This window comes from Brassica napus, chromosome A10, assembly GCF_020379485.1.
Source record: "Brassica napus cultivar Da-Ae chromosome A10, Da-Ae, whole genome shotgun sequence".
NCBI lineage: Eukaryota > Viridiplantae > Streptophyta > Magnoliopsida > Brassicales > Brassicaceae > Brassica > Brassica napus.
This window is the reverse complement of record NC_063443.1, coordinates 18,272,247-18,288,354: the sequence shown is the minus strand read 5'-3', so window position 1 is coordinate 18,288,354 and position 16,108 is coordinate 18,272,247. Positions and strand designations below refer to the sequence as shown.

The 16,108-nt window shown below is 32.2% G+C and overlaps 3 protein-coding genes across 3 annotated transcripts; 1 reads left to right on the top strand and 2 right to left on the bottom strand.

Annotated features, from left to right (window-relative positions):
• Nucleotides 1-672: 672 nt before the first annotated feature.
• Nucleotides 673-1,560, bottom strand: LOC106419298 (probable transcriptional regulator RABBIT EARS). Its single transcript, XM_013860059.3, has one exon. It carries the CDS (start codon nt 1,378-1,380, stop codon nt 673-675), a length of 708 nt encoding a protein of 235 aa, XP_013715513.3. The 5' UTR covers nt 1,381-1,560.
• Nucleotides 1,561-3,233: 1,673 nt separating this feature from the next.
• LOC106432206 (LOB domain-containing protein 33-like) lies at nt 3,234-4,290 on the bottom strand. The gene is made up of 2 exons (XM_013873055.3): nt 3,892-4,290; nt 3,234-3,811 (listed from the first exon to the last, which is right to left on the bottom strand). The coding sequence occupies exons 1-2, from the start codon at nt 4,168-4,170 to the stop codon at nt 3,539-3,541; spliced, it is 552 nt and encodes a 183-aa protein (XP_013728509.2). The 5' UTR covers nt 4,171-4,290; the 3' UTR covers nt 3,234-3,538.
• A 7,985-nt stretch (nt 4,291-12,275) lies between these two features.
• On the top strand, nt 12,276-16,105 carry LOC125579097 (glycerol-3-phosphate acyltransferase 7). The gene is made up of 2 exons (XM_048742588.1): nt 12,276-13,869; nt 14,276-16,105. Exons 1-2 carry the CDS (start codon nt 13,288-13,290, stop codon nt 15,188-15,190), a joined length of 1,497 nt encoding a protein of 498 aa, XP_048598545.1. The 5' UTR covers nt 12,276-13,287; the 3' UTR covers nt 15,191-16,105.
• Nucleotides 16,106-16,108: the final 3 nt, after the last annotated feature.

Genomic DNA, 16,108 nt, shown 5'->3' with positions numbered 1-16,108 from the left:
GTAAGAATGTTAATTTATATTCGAGGCCAAGAGGCCATCCCTTGTAAGTTTATAGTAAAATTGATTGCCTTTCCGTTATTTATTACCACTGCCGGCTATTGCTCTGTGCACAGACCACATTTGCACAGGATCCACCCAAAATTTTAATAAGTTTAGTTAGAATTTAGGATTCAAATTTGTAGAATTAAGGCCCTATTTTACAAATTGTTTTTATTGTTTCTGAAAAGTTAGAACTTGCACAAGGTCCACTCAAAAATTAAACCGAGCGTGTTTATTACTTGCTACAGGCAAAACCCGTCGATAAAATATTGATATCAGCTCTCTTCTTCTTTTTTGATATAGGTCTTTTGATTATCGCTAAAAACAATTAATATTTAGTTCTTGTTTTCTAATTTTCTCGTAGGCTTATATGATAACTGGGTTACCCAAGAAAAGGATGATATGATAACGTAACGTAGGAGTTCACATGGTTTTTTTTTTGGTCAAACTTATTATTTAGTTTTTAGTGTCTTATATTAATGTCAAATCTTCGCGCAGTATAAAATAAAATCTTACTATATCAAAACCAACACTACAGAAGCTACTATTTCCCCTCTTGAAATTACAGACAATTAACCTTCTTCTTTTTGGCAATCACACTAACTATTATTGTCATTATTATAACTACTTAGGCTAGTTGACTTTTGATGGATGGCCTCCTAGCCGTAGCTCAAGATCCAGCTCCTCGTGATGACCGTTGATCTTGGATACTCCAATGACCAATCCTAACATCAGTGGCAATCTTGAAACATCAGTCTTTGCCTTCTTGGACGACGAAAATCCATTGATTGGTTGCTTCTTCCGATGATCGAACTCAGAACTCGCTAGACCTACAGATAGATCAGTCTTGACTTCATCATTGTAATGCTCTAGTCTTTTCATAGAACTTTCTAAAACGTTACTATCATCAACATCACTTATATCCCTCTTAGCTCCATTGGCCTTTCTTGAATCTTCTTGGGCAAGAAACTTCGATCCCACGTCAAGAACTTCTTGTTGCTTTTGTAGCTGTTGATGATCGTAATCGATAGCCATGGCTTGGTCAGTTGATGAAGATGATAAAGATTGTTGTTTAAGACGCGCTCGGTCTCTTCGATGAACGTTCATATGACCGCCTAGTGCTTGCGCTGACTTGAACTCTCTCCCGCAAAAGCTGCACGAGTAAGACCTAGGCGGCCACATGCAACCACCTCCACCGCCATACTCAACCGCCGCAAACGCTCTATCTTCCCCAAATGGCCAGCGCAAAGCCGCGTCCGAAGTCTCTCTCGCCACCACTGGCCTAAGCTTCATCGACATCAAGCATTTTCCTCTCTCCATCACACACGCGTAGGGATGCATGTCTCCAAACACAGATTGTATGATTCTAACAGAAGAAGCAAAGAGTTTTTTTTTTTGTGTGTGGGAGAGAAGTATGTAGATTTACACGCACGTACTCATATATAAAGAGAGACGCATATACATATATCATGTATGTGTGAGAGTATAATATGGTTAAAGCATTGAATGTGAGAAAGCTACATCGAGTCCATGAGTAAAGAGGGAGAGACTTTGATGGGGAAAGTTCTCTATTACTTTAGTACTTATGTCTTCACTCTATATATCTATATTAATGTTAAATTTTTATGTAGTAATAATTAGTTGGGGAGCTTTTGATTCGATAGTAGCTAAACTTAATGCCAAACGTAACCTAAGTTTTTTCCACGAGTCTACAAAATTAATAAGTTGTTAAGTCGATGTTTTTCAATCACCCTAATAGGCTAATAATATGACAAAAATTATGGTTGATAAATACTCTTATGTTAGACTTACTATACGTTATTTAATAGAGCCTAAACACATACAAAATCGTCAGATATGTGTGGCTGTAGAGGTGATGAAGACAGTGGACCATCAAATTAGTTTATCATTTACGTACGTAATATGTGATCGAGCTATATACGATACATGGCATACTGCCATTAAAATATGATATCGTGTGATTATTTTACGAGTATTATACGGATGAAAAGTGATCTTTGCCTGAATCTTAGATTGTTTTTATGACAGACGGACTCGTATTTAAAATATCCAACCTACAGCTTTGTCTCCATATTACGGTTTACAGACAGCGCGAGAAAAAACAAAACCAGATTGGAGTACAAAGTATCCAAACTGAAGTGACTTGATTACAAAGCAAAAACTTAAAAAGTTTTTTAAACCAAAATCTGATTATTATAAAAAAAGAACTGTGACACGCCGAAACATGTATATACTTTTTGCATTATATATTTTTGGGTGTGTTCCATTCCATCCATAATTTTTTTTTATATTTGTTTTCCACGTAAGCTGCCTATTTTAATAAGTGAAAATTTATGATTATTTATTCTTTAGCTTAATTACCTTTCTTCATTGCCCTCTCCCTGTATTTTTTTCTCGTGTTACTGTTTTGGAAAAGACATTACATCAAAATGTATTATTATTACCTTTTTTTAACTAGATATCATATTATTATATACAGGGCAAACATGTGCTAAATGGAAATCTTCTCTTTTCTTTTTTTTTTTTTTTAACGCTGGATTTTATACTATTATAATTATAAGAAATATTACAGACGATTCTACATTCGACAATTTTACCTGCCGTATGAAAATTCACGTTTGACTGCATCACCTGAGCCGTCTTATCGGATTCACGCTTGACAGTACTTTTTGTGTCATGTTGTAAATTTCTTGTAAATATTTTTTCCTTTAATTCGCATAATTCTGCCTTTTCCAAGAATTAAAATTCAGATTTTGTAGTGTAAAAGCATTAATGAACTTTTTATCAAACGACTAGACGAAGGGGAGCTTTCACAAATGGAAGTGTTCTCTATGCGAGGATATAATATTATATAGCCAATGAAAAACAATATACATACGGAGAAGTTTGTTGGGGAAAATATATGAAATAATATATATAGAGGCGTTTGGGCCGAAGGTTAGACTTTAGATGAGTCATTAAATATTATACATTGGTGTTATTTATGGGCCAAGATAGATATTTCAAGCCCAGGTAACCAATAGAATATTCAGCATTTAATCATCTGCTCCTCCAAGATGTTAAACTTAGGAATAGCATAAGCAACAATGCCATATCATGAATATCATACAATGAATCTATATAGAGATTGAACTCCAATCACAGATACAACACGAGAAGCAGTGGGAAAAAAATCAATAATTATAATTGATATATCACATTAATTAGAACTTGACTCAGGAATGCATGCTAAACAAACATTTTACATAGACCCAAATGAAACACTAACGTCATACTATTGACTTAGGGAGAGACATCACCGAAATGCATTTTTTTTTATAATCCAATTGTAATTGGATTCCAAGATCTAATTAACCCTTAACAGATTGCATACAATTTAGAAAACGTGACCTAAATATAATGGCTCATGGCAAAAAACCATGGCATATGTAAAAACGGCGCATTCTTTTATATATGATCGATCATTTTTAGTTCACGTCTAATGTTGTGGTGCGTAGTAGTAATGATCCATGTTCTGAAACCATGGATGATTCACGAGCACTTCCTCCGGGTTTGTGAAGAACCCTTCAATGCAGTTTATTCCAACGTCGTTGTTCAAAACTGTCTGGTCGATGAAACCGGTCGTAGTGTCCATTGTCATCTGATTCAGAAACTCGGGCATGTCATTAGGTTGTGACCTGCTCTGAGTAGTGTTGGATAAGTTCGCCATATGCGTCCCAAGAAACTCGATCTCCTCTTGCAAAGTCATGACCTTAAACCCAAAACCCTAACATGGTCAGACATTTTTCGTAATTTTTTTTTTTTAAATCGTGTTCAATATTTTTGAGAGACCTGTTGCTGAAGAGCGAAGATGTGGGCGACGCAGCCATAAACAGGATCACACATGCGAGAGAGAGCCTCGTAGGAGATGGTAATCGCAGCTGCGCTTCTTTGATGTAGAGGCAAACTAAGCAAATGCTTTGAGACATTACTTGCGCCAAAGACTTTGTGGACCGCTGAAAAATGAGATGAGGCCTGCTCGTAGCTGAAGTAAGGCGAGAAGACGCAATCGATGTTGCATTTCCTCCTTAGGAACTTGCATGCTCCACAAGATGATCCATGAGCTGCCATTTTTTTTGCTCTGTTTTACTCTTGCTATTTTGTTAGCTTTGGACAAAACGCGTTGGTTTTTATAAGCCCCACCACTAAAAGTTTTTGACGTATGACAAACTAGTTTTTGAGATAAACATCAATCACTTTGCAACTTTATCTTTTTTTTTTTAACTTCAAATTGAATGATTAATCTCATGAATAGTTGAAAGGCAGTAAGGTACAGCTTCAATAACACTATTATTTAAACATATTTTCGCAGAATAGTTGTGAAACTCTAGAATGCATCTTTTTGTATGGATAGTTACTTATAGTCGACGTCTGTATATGCATGGGTACTCAACCGTAGACAATCCGAAATATAAACTTAATAATATTATATTAGTCGCTTTAATTTAGATTATGCACGTTGTGAACAAACGCAAATCAATTAAAAAACATATTGAAGCAAATACATATGTTTAGAATTTGTATATTATTATGTGAATAAATAAATTTACAATTATTTAAATACATATTTATATAGCTTTAAAATCTCGGTTTTTCTTAGGAATACATGTTCAGTTTAACATAAAAAGTAATTTTCATGTCCTAAAGACACACCTACCGGTCCAATGAGTGCTACCATTTTATTGGTGTACATAGATTTAAAACAATTCCAGATGTAACAGATTAGTATAACATATATGTAATACAGATTAATAACTTTCGTGCCACCGTTTATAAATCCTCCTAAGCTAGTGTTTATGTATGATATTAAGTTATGGTCAAATATGGGTACCTTGATTTTTCTTGAATCCTATAAGTGACCACTTTTAATATAAAAATTAGTTACTCCGTATCTTATTTTCTGGGGGTCTGTGTCGCACTGTCGTGGTCTACATTTCATGCTAATTTACACTATAAAATGGCCTAAAGTGCCATTTAATTACTTTACTGGTTTCCGAAGTTAATAAATATAGATATGTTTTGCCAAACTCATCATTTTTCTTTGTTCCTCAACTGTTGTAGTCTTTAGGCTTTAAGGAAATGATTAATTAGTGGTTGAGATGCAAATCCAGCCGTTTTGTATGGTGACACAAACAAAATGTACAGTATCTAATTAGAAAAAGTCCACTCTCCCATCAACTTGTCTTGCATTGAGTTCATTCAAGCCAATACAAAGTACAGAAACACACAAATAAACAAATCAATAATGATTAGTAATATTCAGGACATGCTTGGATTTTCAGTTCATTCAAGCCATCCATCTTCTGCTGCATTGTAGCTACAAATTTTCTTCTAAGCTATGAAAAATTTAATAGCTATATATATGACTGATTTCTTGTAGTGGTGATTCAAAAAAAAATATTTCAAGAAGTTCTGGCTTCTTTCTCGTTTGTAGATTGTCTTCAAGGAGTTTAATTAGAGCCCTATCATAAAAAAAAAGATTTATGTTTTATGTATATATAATATATATACTATATATACATGTTAATTTATTTATTTTGTATTGGAATTAGTTAGAGCCGAAATTAACCAGCTCAGACTGCAGCATCAGGCACTCCAAGTAAAAGAAAACTTTTTTTATTAGTACCTTGATATTAACTTTAGTAAATTGTACGTGGTAGAATTGTGAGTCATCCTCCCCTATATCTACATTGTTTTGATAGAGCCGTAATTATTGTTAATCTAAGTTCAGTATCCATTGATCATAATCAATCCATATAGTTGTAGTTATTATAAGTATAACTGTCCTTTTCTTTGTTTGCCACTTACGAATTGGGAGCGCAATATAGGCAACTGAAGACCAGATAAAAAGCGGCGACAATGAATCAATGCCAGTAACATTGAACCTACTGTTGTAATTTGAAAGTGTTCCCATTAAATCTCTATTTATTTGTGTGTGGATATGACGTTTTTTGTTTGTGTGTGTGGATATGACGTTCTTCTTTTGTTTGCTAGAGACACAAAAGAGGAAAGTTGAGGAATTGGGATTAACGAGTCGGTCTCGTTTAATATCGACTTTAGAGCTTTTACAACGTTTTAGCTTAATCATGCATGCAATCATATAAGTATGGCATTATATTTTAATACTAACGTAAACCTTTTTTATCTGCAGTGTTACCTGTGAACCCTACGAACCTTGTCTACTTGTCGCTGTCTTTAGCCTCCCTATAAATTCTCCTTTTTGTTTTGGTGGGTCTTAACCCTATTGCCCGGTGTCCTCCACGTCTTGTTTTATGCGAAAACATTTTTATATTCTACCTTCTAGAATTTCCTTTAGTAGATATATAGACAGTACAAAGAAATAAACCCGAAGAGTGACGGACACAGCCAACGAATTATCGCTATATAGAAACTCAGGTCCACCATATTAAAAATGACATCAAGCCCAAGTTAAACCATGTTTCCGGCAATCCAAACTGAATCACGCAAGCAAAACATCATGATCTGACTGGTAATTTTTTTGTTAAAGTCTGTTAATATAAGGCCGATCAAAATCATTGAAAATAGTACTTCTATGATTTGATGGGGACATAAACTGATTTCGACCAGGTTTCAGTATTCGTATACCAATTGAAGTTCATCCCACAAAAAGAAAATTATATCCGTTTTCACATCTCCACACGTTACACATGTAGATGATAACAAATTTAATATCTAGGCGCGCACAAAGCCACGGGATTTAAAATATTCCCTTCGGAAAATATATATGGTGTTCTTACATTCGGTCAGTGATCTACTATATTATAGTACTAGATTTTGATCCGCGCTTTCAAAGCGCGGAATCATTTCTTTTTAAAATTTCATTTAAATTAATAAATATTTGTCTAATCTATATTTTAATAGATTTTATATTTGTTTATAGTAATTTTTTATAATTTTGTCTTCTTTATTTTTTATTATATAATAATAAATTTGTGTACTAATTAATTTGTGCAAACTTCTACTCAATAAATTTAATCATATTGTGATTATATATTTGCTAAGGTTATTTATTTACAATTTTAACTTATTAGTTAAATATTATATGAAAAATGTAATAGACATTACGTTTTTCATTCTACATATTTTTAAATAATGCATAAATATTAAATTATAATTACACAAATATTAAATAATAATTATGTATTTAAATTGACTTATAATTGTTTTTAAAAGAAAATATTGTTGAGCTTCTTTGACTTTAAGTTTTTAAATTATTGGGCTGTTTTGTTTTGTTGGACAGAAGCAAATGTGTTGGGCTTTTAATTTTTGAAAACCATTAAAAGTAATTGAAAAAAGAAATGAAATGTTTTGTAATTAATAAGAAAATTCAGGGGCAGATTTATAAGAAGGATTCTGCTTTAATAGTATAGATGGTGCAACGAATTTAAAATACTACTTTTACCAAAAAAAAAAGAAAAATTTTAAATTCTATTTGTATATTTAGGTGTACACGTGACCTAATATTGGTGCAGCCCGACCAAAACTCGGAAGCAAGTTGGTCAAAGTTTCTTCTTCTTCTTCTTCTCTTTTTTTGCTAAAAGGTTGGTGAAAGTTACACTACAAGAAAACACAAGATTAACGATGAAAATTAACGAGGAAAACTGGTCCTCGTAAATTTACGTTGACTTTACGAGAATCTTACAAGGAAATTTACAATCAACGTTAGTTCGTCGTAAAATAACGAGGAAACGATTTCCTCGTAAAAACCACGCAAGGTAACTTCGTTTTTACGAGGAAAAACTGTTTCCTCGTAAGCTCGACGTAAAAGTAGCATCTTCTTTACGAGGAAATAGTTTACATTTACTTAACGAAGAATTTTCGAGTCCACCCACTTTGTAATTGTAACACGTTTTTTGTTTCGGCTACCTTACTAAATTCCACATAATCACGAGTAATGAAAATGATGATGTTTCTGGTGATGACGAAAATGTCGATGTATCTGACTGATGTATTTGTGTTTTAATATGACTGATTTTCAGACTTAATCCATGTGATTTGATGGATTTAATCATGAAAATCTATTTATATAATTTAATTTTATGTAATGGGGTTTGAATTAGAAAGAAGAGATTGAGATTATTAGTTAAGGAATTGTGGTTTTAGAATTTGGGGTTTAGAATGGATAGAAGAGATTGAGGTTAAAGGGAGGATGGGGTTGGGGTTGGGGTTTGGGGTTTCGGATTTTAGGGATTTAAACGTAAACATAGTTATTTCCTCGTAAATTAACGAGGAACTTACGACGATTCTTAAAAATAAAGAACGCGGCACTCGTTAATTCCACGTAAGCAGAAATCGTCGTAAAGACCTCATAATAAAAAAACGATGGCCTCGTTCATTCCTCGTAAAAATAAAAGCGGGCCTCGCTAATTCCTCGTAAATTAACGACGATGTAACGAGGAAACGAAACGGGAATAAATTGGTTTGCCGTGATCAAAGTTACACCTCGTGGACAAATCATCAGTGGAGAAGAACCACCATTGCAAGAAGAACAGATAGATGAAGTTGAGGTACCTGAACAACAAATTGATGACATCCTTCTCATTGATCCGCATAATCATGAGTACGAAGATATTACTGACGATGCCACGGACGAAGCTGTTGAAGACGAGTTTAATGAAAATGATGATGTTTCTAGTAATGACGAGAATGTCGATGTATCTGATTGATGTATTTGTGTTTTAATATGATTGATTTTCAGATTTAATGCATGTGATTTGATGGATTTAATCATGGAAATCTATTTATATAATTTAATTTTTGTAATGGGGTTTGAATTAGAAAGAAGAGATTGAGATTATTAGTTAAGGAATTGTGGTTTCAGAATTTGGGGTTTGGAATGGATAGAAGAGATTGAGGTTAAAGGGAGGATGGGGTTGGGGTTTGGAATATATGAAGTAGAAGATAAGGAAGATAAGGAAGAAGGGGTTTGGGGTTTCGGATTTTAGGGATTTAAACATAAACGTAGTTATTTCCTCGTAAATTAACGAGGAACTTACGACGATTCTTAAAAATAAAGAACGTGGCACTCGTTAATTCCACGTAAGCAGAAATCGTCGTAAAGACCTCGTAATAAAAAAATGCGGGCCTCGTTCATTCCTCGTAAAAATAAAAGCGGGCCTCGCTAATTCCTCGTAAATTAACGACGATGTTACGAGGAAACGAAACATGGACCTCGCGAGTTCCTCGTAAATAAAAACACGGGCCTCACGAGTTCCTCGTAACTTTACGAGGAATTTACGACATTTCATAATTTCCTATATATACACGCGAGTTCTCACTTCCCATTTCGTCTCAACTTCCTCTCCCTTTTGTAGCTATGGTACGCTCTCTATTTCCTCTCTAATTTGATTAGTTTAGGTAGATTAGGTGGTTAGTGTAGGAAATTTAGATAGTTTTACGGATTTTATGTTAATTAGTGTTGATTAGGTGGTTAATGTAGAGAACTTAGTTAGATTTATAGAATTTGTTAATTATTGTTGATGTTAATTTTAGGCGAATCATCATCCGTCACACATGCCGACGCGGATGTAGAGAGGAGGAGTGAGGAATTCTACCGGGGATGAACGACCCTTAGTTTTTTTTTTTTTCAATGGTTGTATTATAAATTCAAAAATTATTTATGTATAAATTATTTTCGTATTTAATATTCTTTTTAAATTAGATTTTTATTAAATAATTAAATACATTGTTTTTTTTTAATCTGGAAAATATAAACTCAAAGTAAATTCGTAGCTAAATTACGACAACCTTACGTGGAAATTTTACGAGGAATTAACGAGTAAAATATTTACGTCAACACTACGAGGAAAGATTAACGAGTATTTGACGTGGAAACATTTACGTGTTATTTACGAGGAAATGTTTTCAAGGTATTTACGAGGAAATGTAGCGTCCCCCTTACGTGGAAGGGTTACGTGGTTTTTACGACGAATACTTTGCTTCGTCTTTACGAGGAAATGTTTTCTCGTTAGTTTACGACGAATTAGCAAGGAAATATGCGTTACGACGAACAAATAACGACGAAACGTGTTTCCTCGCTAGTTCCTCGTAAAACTGATTTTACGACGAACTTACTACGAATTTCGCCGTCGTTAATGTTGTGTTTTCTTGTAGTGTTAAGCCATCAAATTATTCCATTTTTTCTTCTTTGCTAACACTATTTGTTTTGTTGATTGTAACTCTTATGTGTATCGTCCCTTCCCTTGTATTATTTGAAAACATTACAGCATTTAAGCTATGACAAATGTCATCGTCATTATGAATTTTAGATCATTAGAAAGTAGGTTATTCCATGATTTGTATAATCATTAAAACAAAAGGTTAGTCTAAACATATACCATACATTTTCACTAAACTAATCATAAACTAATTATTAATGTATAATTTTTTTTATCTTTTTATAAATAAAATTTACGAATCACCTAATATGATTAAAGTATATATGAAACTTTTTGCTAGTACTTGTGAACCAGGTGACTATGATGAACTGAGACGGCTCTTCTCCTTGCTTAGAAAGCACTCACTTCGGTCGTTGATGATCCAATTTCATCCATTACTAACAATTAATGATTTTGAATAATAAAAATTTAATATCACTTTGTGTATCTTCTATCATTTAATTTAATTTAATTTAATCACATTAACCATATAATAAAAATTAGTTTTTTTCGTACTGCATATGATATATTTTCACATATAAAATTTTTGTGATCAATGGTTTAAAAAAAATTATAACAAGATACAAAAGATCATAAAACCACATGAGTAGGAAGTCTCGTTTAATTAATATTTAGATATATGTATATATATATATATATCGCTTAAATTAACCTATATACCATATAAAATACATAAATAATTAATTTTAAAATTTTCATTGAACAAGTATTGAGAATTTAAAATTTTAATTTCAAAATTTGTATTGAATTTAATAAATGATTATAAATTATTAAAACTGTTAAAAGTCTCATATCAAAAAATTGTTATCAATGATTTAAAATTTTTGTTATAAGAAGATACGAATTATCATAAAATCGTATGAGTAGGAATGTTCATTTCAATAGTCATATTAGAAATTTACTATATATATGTGTTAATAAATTTAATTATAAATCATATAAAATATATAAAAGTGATTATTTGGATTTGTTACCATTAAATGATTGAAAATAAATAACAATGGTTGTTTTGATTTATATGCATGTGCTAATTTAATTACATATATAACACTTGCAGATCTTTTAATTATTCAATATATATTTCTTATTTTATCATTTCATAATATGTAAAATAATACGTAAAACGCAAGTAAATAATAGTACGTAAAAATATTTGTATATAGGATACTCATGCCTTGCGAGTCACAGATCTTAAACTAAGTTACAACTTAAAAAAAAAACACAAAACACATGAGGTCCGGTATCTACATTATTAATACTGAAGTACATTTGAAAAATAACTTTTGATTCATCTTAAATATTACAAGTTTTGCCCTTAGCTTTTCTTTTTAAAAGAAAAAATCAATAAGGAAATACTACATAGAAAAATTAAATGTATTTTGCACATTTATAACTAATTTATTAGTCTATTTCTAACATATAAGCACCATATTTTTATAATGACAATAGAGTATCCCGAATATAATGCTCGTGCCATCAATTTAAATGCTAAGCATAGTTTTATATTTTGTAATAAAACCAACCAGATAATATATGGTATATTTTATTGAAATTGGTTTCTAGAATATTTTAATTCACCCACAACCCATGCAACTCCTATATAAAATTCATCATGCCAGAACTATTACTCCAACTATTATACAAAATCAATGTGTGATATATTTCATTTTCAGATATTTTTTGTGGTGATGATATATTCCAAAGTTAAAAAATTAATTTAAAAAGAAATAAAGATGAATTGGGTTATTATAAATATTTTACAGTTATATTTTTACAGGTTATTCCATTAACTATAAAAATAGTAATCAAAAGTATTGAAAGTATGTGGAATACAAATTTTTTTTTTTTATGTTTTGATAAATCTGATTTTAATCAAATAAAAATATACTATTAAATGTATATTAATAAAACCTTTCAATAACTTTTATATTAAATTTAAATGTATATTTCGTTTTATAATTTCATAAAACTAATTTCAAAATTATTATAATTTATATTAATTTAATTTCGGATTATTTTGTCAAATTTTAATTTCGGATTAGTATTAAATAAAGAGTGGTGACGTTAAATTTTAAAATATAAATAGGTATTGATTTACTTGATAAACTATAAAATTAAGTAAATTTCTATCATCTTATTAAGCGATGGATCAGGGTATTACAAATATTTTTACATTTATATTTTATGGATTATTCCATCAAACATACAATATACTCATGAAAAGTAATGAAAGTATTTAGAGCATTGAAAATATCTTTATATTTTAATAAATCTGATTTCAAATCATATTAAATAATATCCATAAAATTTATGAAAAATAAACATAGTTATAGTTCTTAGTATAAAATTGAATAAACCAAAAACAAGAAGTATATAAACTAAAACGAATCAAAGTAGATATGGTTTTAATATGGTAACTGATTCATATAAAGCAAAAAAAAACTGAAAATGAACCAAACTTGTAATTGAATGCTCCCATCTCAAATGATGAAAATATTTCATATCATAAAATAAAACTATAGCGTTTATTTAAGAATTTAAGATAGAAAAACTAAAATTCTGTAATCCAAACATTTATCCTATTAAAGGAAAGTAAATCAGATATAAAAATGAAAAAGTTATGTATAAAACTTAAAATATATAAATTATATCTAAAATTATAATTTTTATTAAATATTTTTTGACAACAAAAATAATTCCAGGCTTTCAAAGTGCATATCAAAATTTAGTCTAATATTATTCCAATGCACATTGACTTCAGGATTATTATGAATCATTAATGTGTAATCCAGGTATATATATTTATTGATCCACCACAAATAAATTAATGCGTTCAACAAAACAAAATAAAAGTGGTTGCGAAACTGATAAACTGCCGTGTGATATTGCATTAGAGACAAGTTAATTCAAACCTTATAAAAACTAACTATATGATCAAATACTTTTCATAACCAAACAAACCGAAACCCAAAGAAACAATTGAGTGGTGATGGAGTCATCAACGACAACATCGTATTCAGTCGTGTCGGAGCTCGAAGGAACTCTACTGAAAACCCCAAAACCTTTCGCTTACTTCATGCTCATGGCTTTCGAGGCATCAGGATTAATTCGTTACACACTTCTGCTGTTTCTATGGCCTATCATAGCACTCCTTGACGTTTTGGGCTACAGAAACGGTAGCCTTAAGCTGATGATCTTCGTTGCAACGGCTGGTTTGCGCGAATCGGAGATAGAATCAGTGGCTCGAGCCGTGCTTCCTAAATTCTACATGGATGATATAAGCATGGATGCTTGGAGAGTGTTTGGTTCGTGCGAGAAGAGAGTCGTTGTCACAAGAATGCCACGAGTTATGGTGGAGAGATTCGCTAAAGACCATCTTAGAGCCGATGAGGTCATCGGTACAGAGATAATCATCAACCGTTTCGGTTATGCCACCGGTTTTATTCAGGAATCTGATGTCGATAGATCCATTTTCAACAGTGTGGCTAACTTGTTTGAAGATCGAAGACCTCAACTAGGTCTTGGACGACCGATTATCTCGGGCTCTCAAACTTTCCTATCGTTATGTGAGGTAAGAATTACGAAAAGAAAAACGTTATAATATTTGAGTGAATTGTAATTTTATTTAAAAAAATGTTACAGTCACTTTTAAAAAATGGAAAAAAATCAATTTTTTTTTTTTTAAAAAAAACTCTTACATGCTAATTAGGTAGAAATCGAAATTATTTTAATAATATGATATTTAAATAAATTGTTTTTTATTATTTTGTTGCATATTTGATTTTCTTCATTTCTAAAAAGCAAGTTTTGATTACTTTCACTAAAGATAAGATATAGACCATGTTTTATCAAAATTAAATTCCGTTTCTTATTTTCTAATATGGACCTGAAATATTTTAAACTAACAGACATTTTTCCATACCAACGCTCATTCTAATATGTCAATTTAATGATCGTATATCTTTGTGTATATATAGGAGCAAGTTCGCGCACCCGTTCCATCGAACTACAACGTCCAGCGTTTGCATGTGCAGCTGTTACCAGTTATATTCCACGATGGACGTTTAGTGAAGCTGCCGACACCAGCCACCGCACTCCTCATCCTTCTCTGGATCCCTTTCGGAATAGTCCTAGCCGTGGTTCGTCTCTTCATCGGGTCCATGCTCCCGTTATGGGCCATACCTTATGTCTCACGCATATTCAACATTCGGTTCATCGTAAAAGGAAAGCCTCCAGCACCAGCATCCGCTGGAAACCAAGGCGTACTATTCGTATGTACTCATAGAACCGTAATGGATCCAGTCATATTATCCTATGTGCTCGGCCGTAGCATCCCAGCCGTTACCTACTCCGTTTCTCGGTTATCCGAGATTCTATCTCCGATTCCAACGTTTCGTCTAACTCGAGTTCGAGACGTAGACGCCGAGATTATCAAGAAAGAGTTATCTAACGGAGACTTAGTGGTATATCCCGAAGGAACCACTTGTCGCGAGCCGTTTCTGCTGAGATTTAGCGCGCTCTTCGCGGAGTTAACTGATAAGATCGTTCCCGTGGCGATGAACTATAGAGTTGGTTTCTTTCATGCGACTACCGCCAGAGGCTGGAAGGCTTTTGACCCCATCTTCTTTTTCATGAACCCTAGACCGGTTTACGAGGTGACGTTCTTGAACCAACTCGAAGTGGAGGCAACGTGTTCATCAGGGAAGAGTCCGTATGACGTGGCTAATTATGTGCAGAGAATCTTGGCGGCTACGTTAGGGTTTGAGTGTACTAACTTCACGAGGAAGGATAAATATAGAGTTCTCGCAGGAAACGATGGAACGGTGTCGTACTCGTCGTTTCTCGACCAATTTAAGAAGGTCGTCGCCACTATCAAACCTTTTTTCAAATAGTTTTCAAGTTTTTATACGCATTTTTCTAATAATGTGATCATCGCCTGATTGCAAAATGTTTTTTATCCTTTTTAGATCTAAGGTATATTTTACGGGTTTGTATTTTTCTTAATTTATATATCTTTTGTCGAATGTATATGTCACTATATATCAACTTTTTGTTAAAATTTTAAATTACATATAAATGGCAATTGTTTTTACATGTTACGTCTATTCAAGATAACTCCAATATAGTAATGAACAAATACGAATAGCTGGACCATTATATCAACCTATATATCAGAATCATCTAATTCTAGGTTGTCAATCATTGTATCAACCTTATACAATATCAACTATTCGATTACAGATCACAATCATTTAGTTTTTTAGGTTGTCAGTGTAGATATGTTATAATTTTGCGTTATAACTAAAAAAGCAATGATAAAAAAATATGTGATGGTGGATTCAAGCCTACTAAAGATTTGATACGAGAAGCTAGCTCAGCTCAGATGTTACTAATAACTCATAAAAAGTTCACAAATGAACATGAAAGAAAGAGGAAAATTTTCAAAGAAACGTTCAAGAGTTAATATACAAGACGCCAATTCGGTCAAAAAGCGTTAAGCCGTAATAGTCATACAACCATCTACACTCGAGATATTTTTTATAAAAAAAAAAATTAGTGACTACAATAACATCATAAGTACCTATCTTTATGCTTAAAACAAAATATCCTTGTAACGTTTCCGTGTAACGAAAATGTTTTGAAAAAAATTGACCAAGAATTTATTTGTTTAACCACTCGTAATTGAATTCTCTTAGGCTGACATCACATCATTCAAAAATGTATTATAATCGTTAGTAATCATATTTAAGGTGAGAAGAATCATGTTTGACAATGCCCAGACGATTGTAGTTTGGTGGGGGTAGATTTGA

What these genes read in the sequence shown, in the direction of transcription:
- LOC125579097 (XM_048742588.1), top strand. Translation starts at nt 13,288, where the DNA reads ATGGAGTCATCAACGACAACATCGTATTCAGTCGTGTCGGAGCTCGAA. An exon ending in CTTTCCTATCGTTATGTGAG is followed by an intron (nt 13,870 to 14,275) that starts GTAAGAATTACG and finishes GTGTATATATAG; the next exon opens with GAGCAAGTTCGCGCACCCGT.
- LOC106432206 (XM_013873055.3), bottom strand. Translation starts at nt 4,170, where the DNA reads ATGGCAGCTCATGGATCATCTTGTGGAGCATGCAAGTTCCTAAGGAGG. An exon ending in TCTTCGCTCTTCAGCAACAG is followed by an intron (nt 3,812 to 3,891) that starts GTCTCTCAAAAA and finishes TTTGGGTTTAAG; the next exon opens with GTCATGACTTTGCAAGAGGA.
- LOC106419298 (XM_013860059.3), bottom strand. Translation starts at nt 1,380, where the DNA reads ATGCATCCCTACGCGTGTGTGATGGAGAGAGGAAAATGCTTGATGTCG.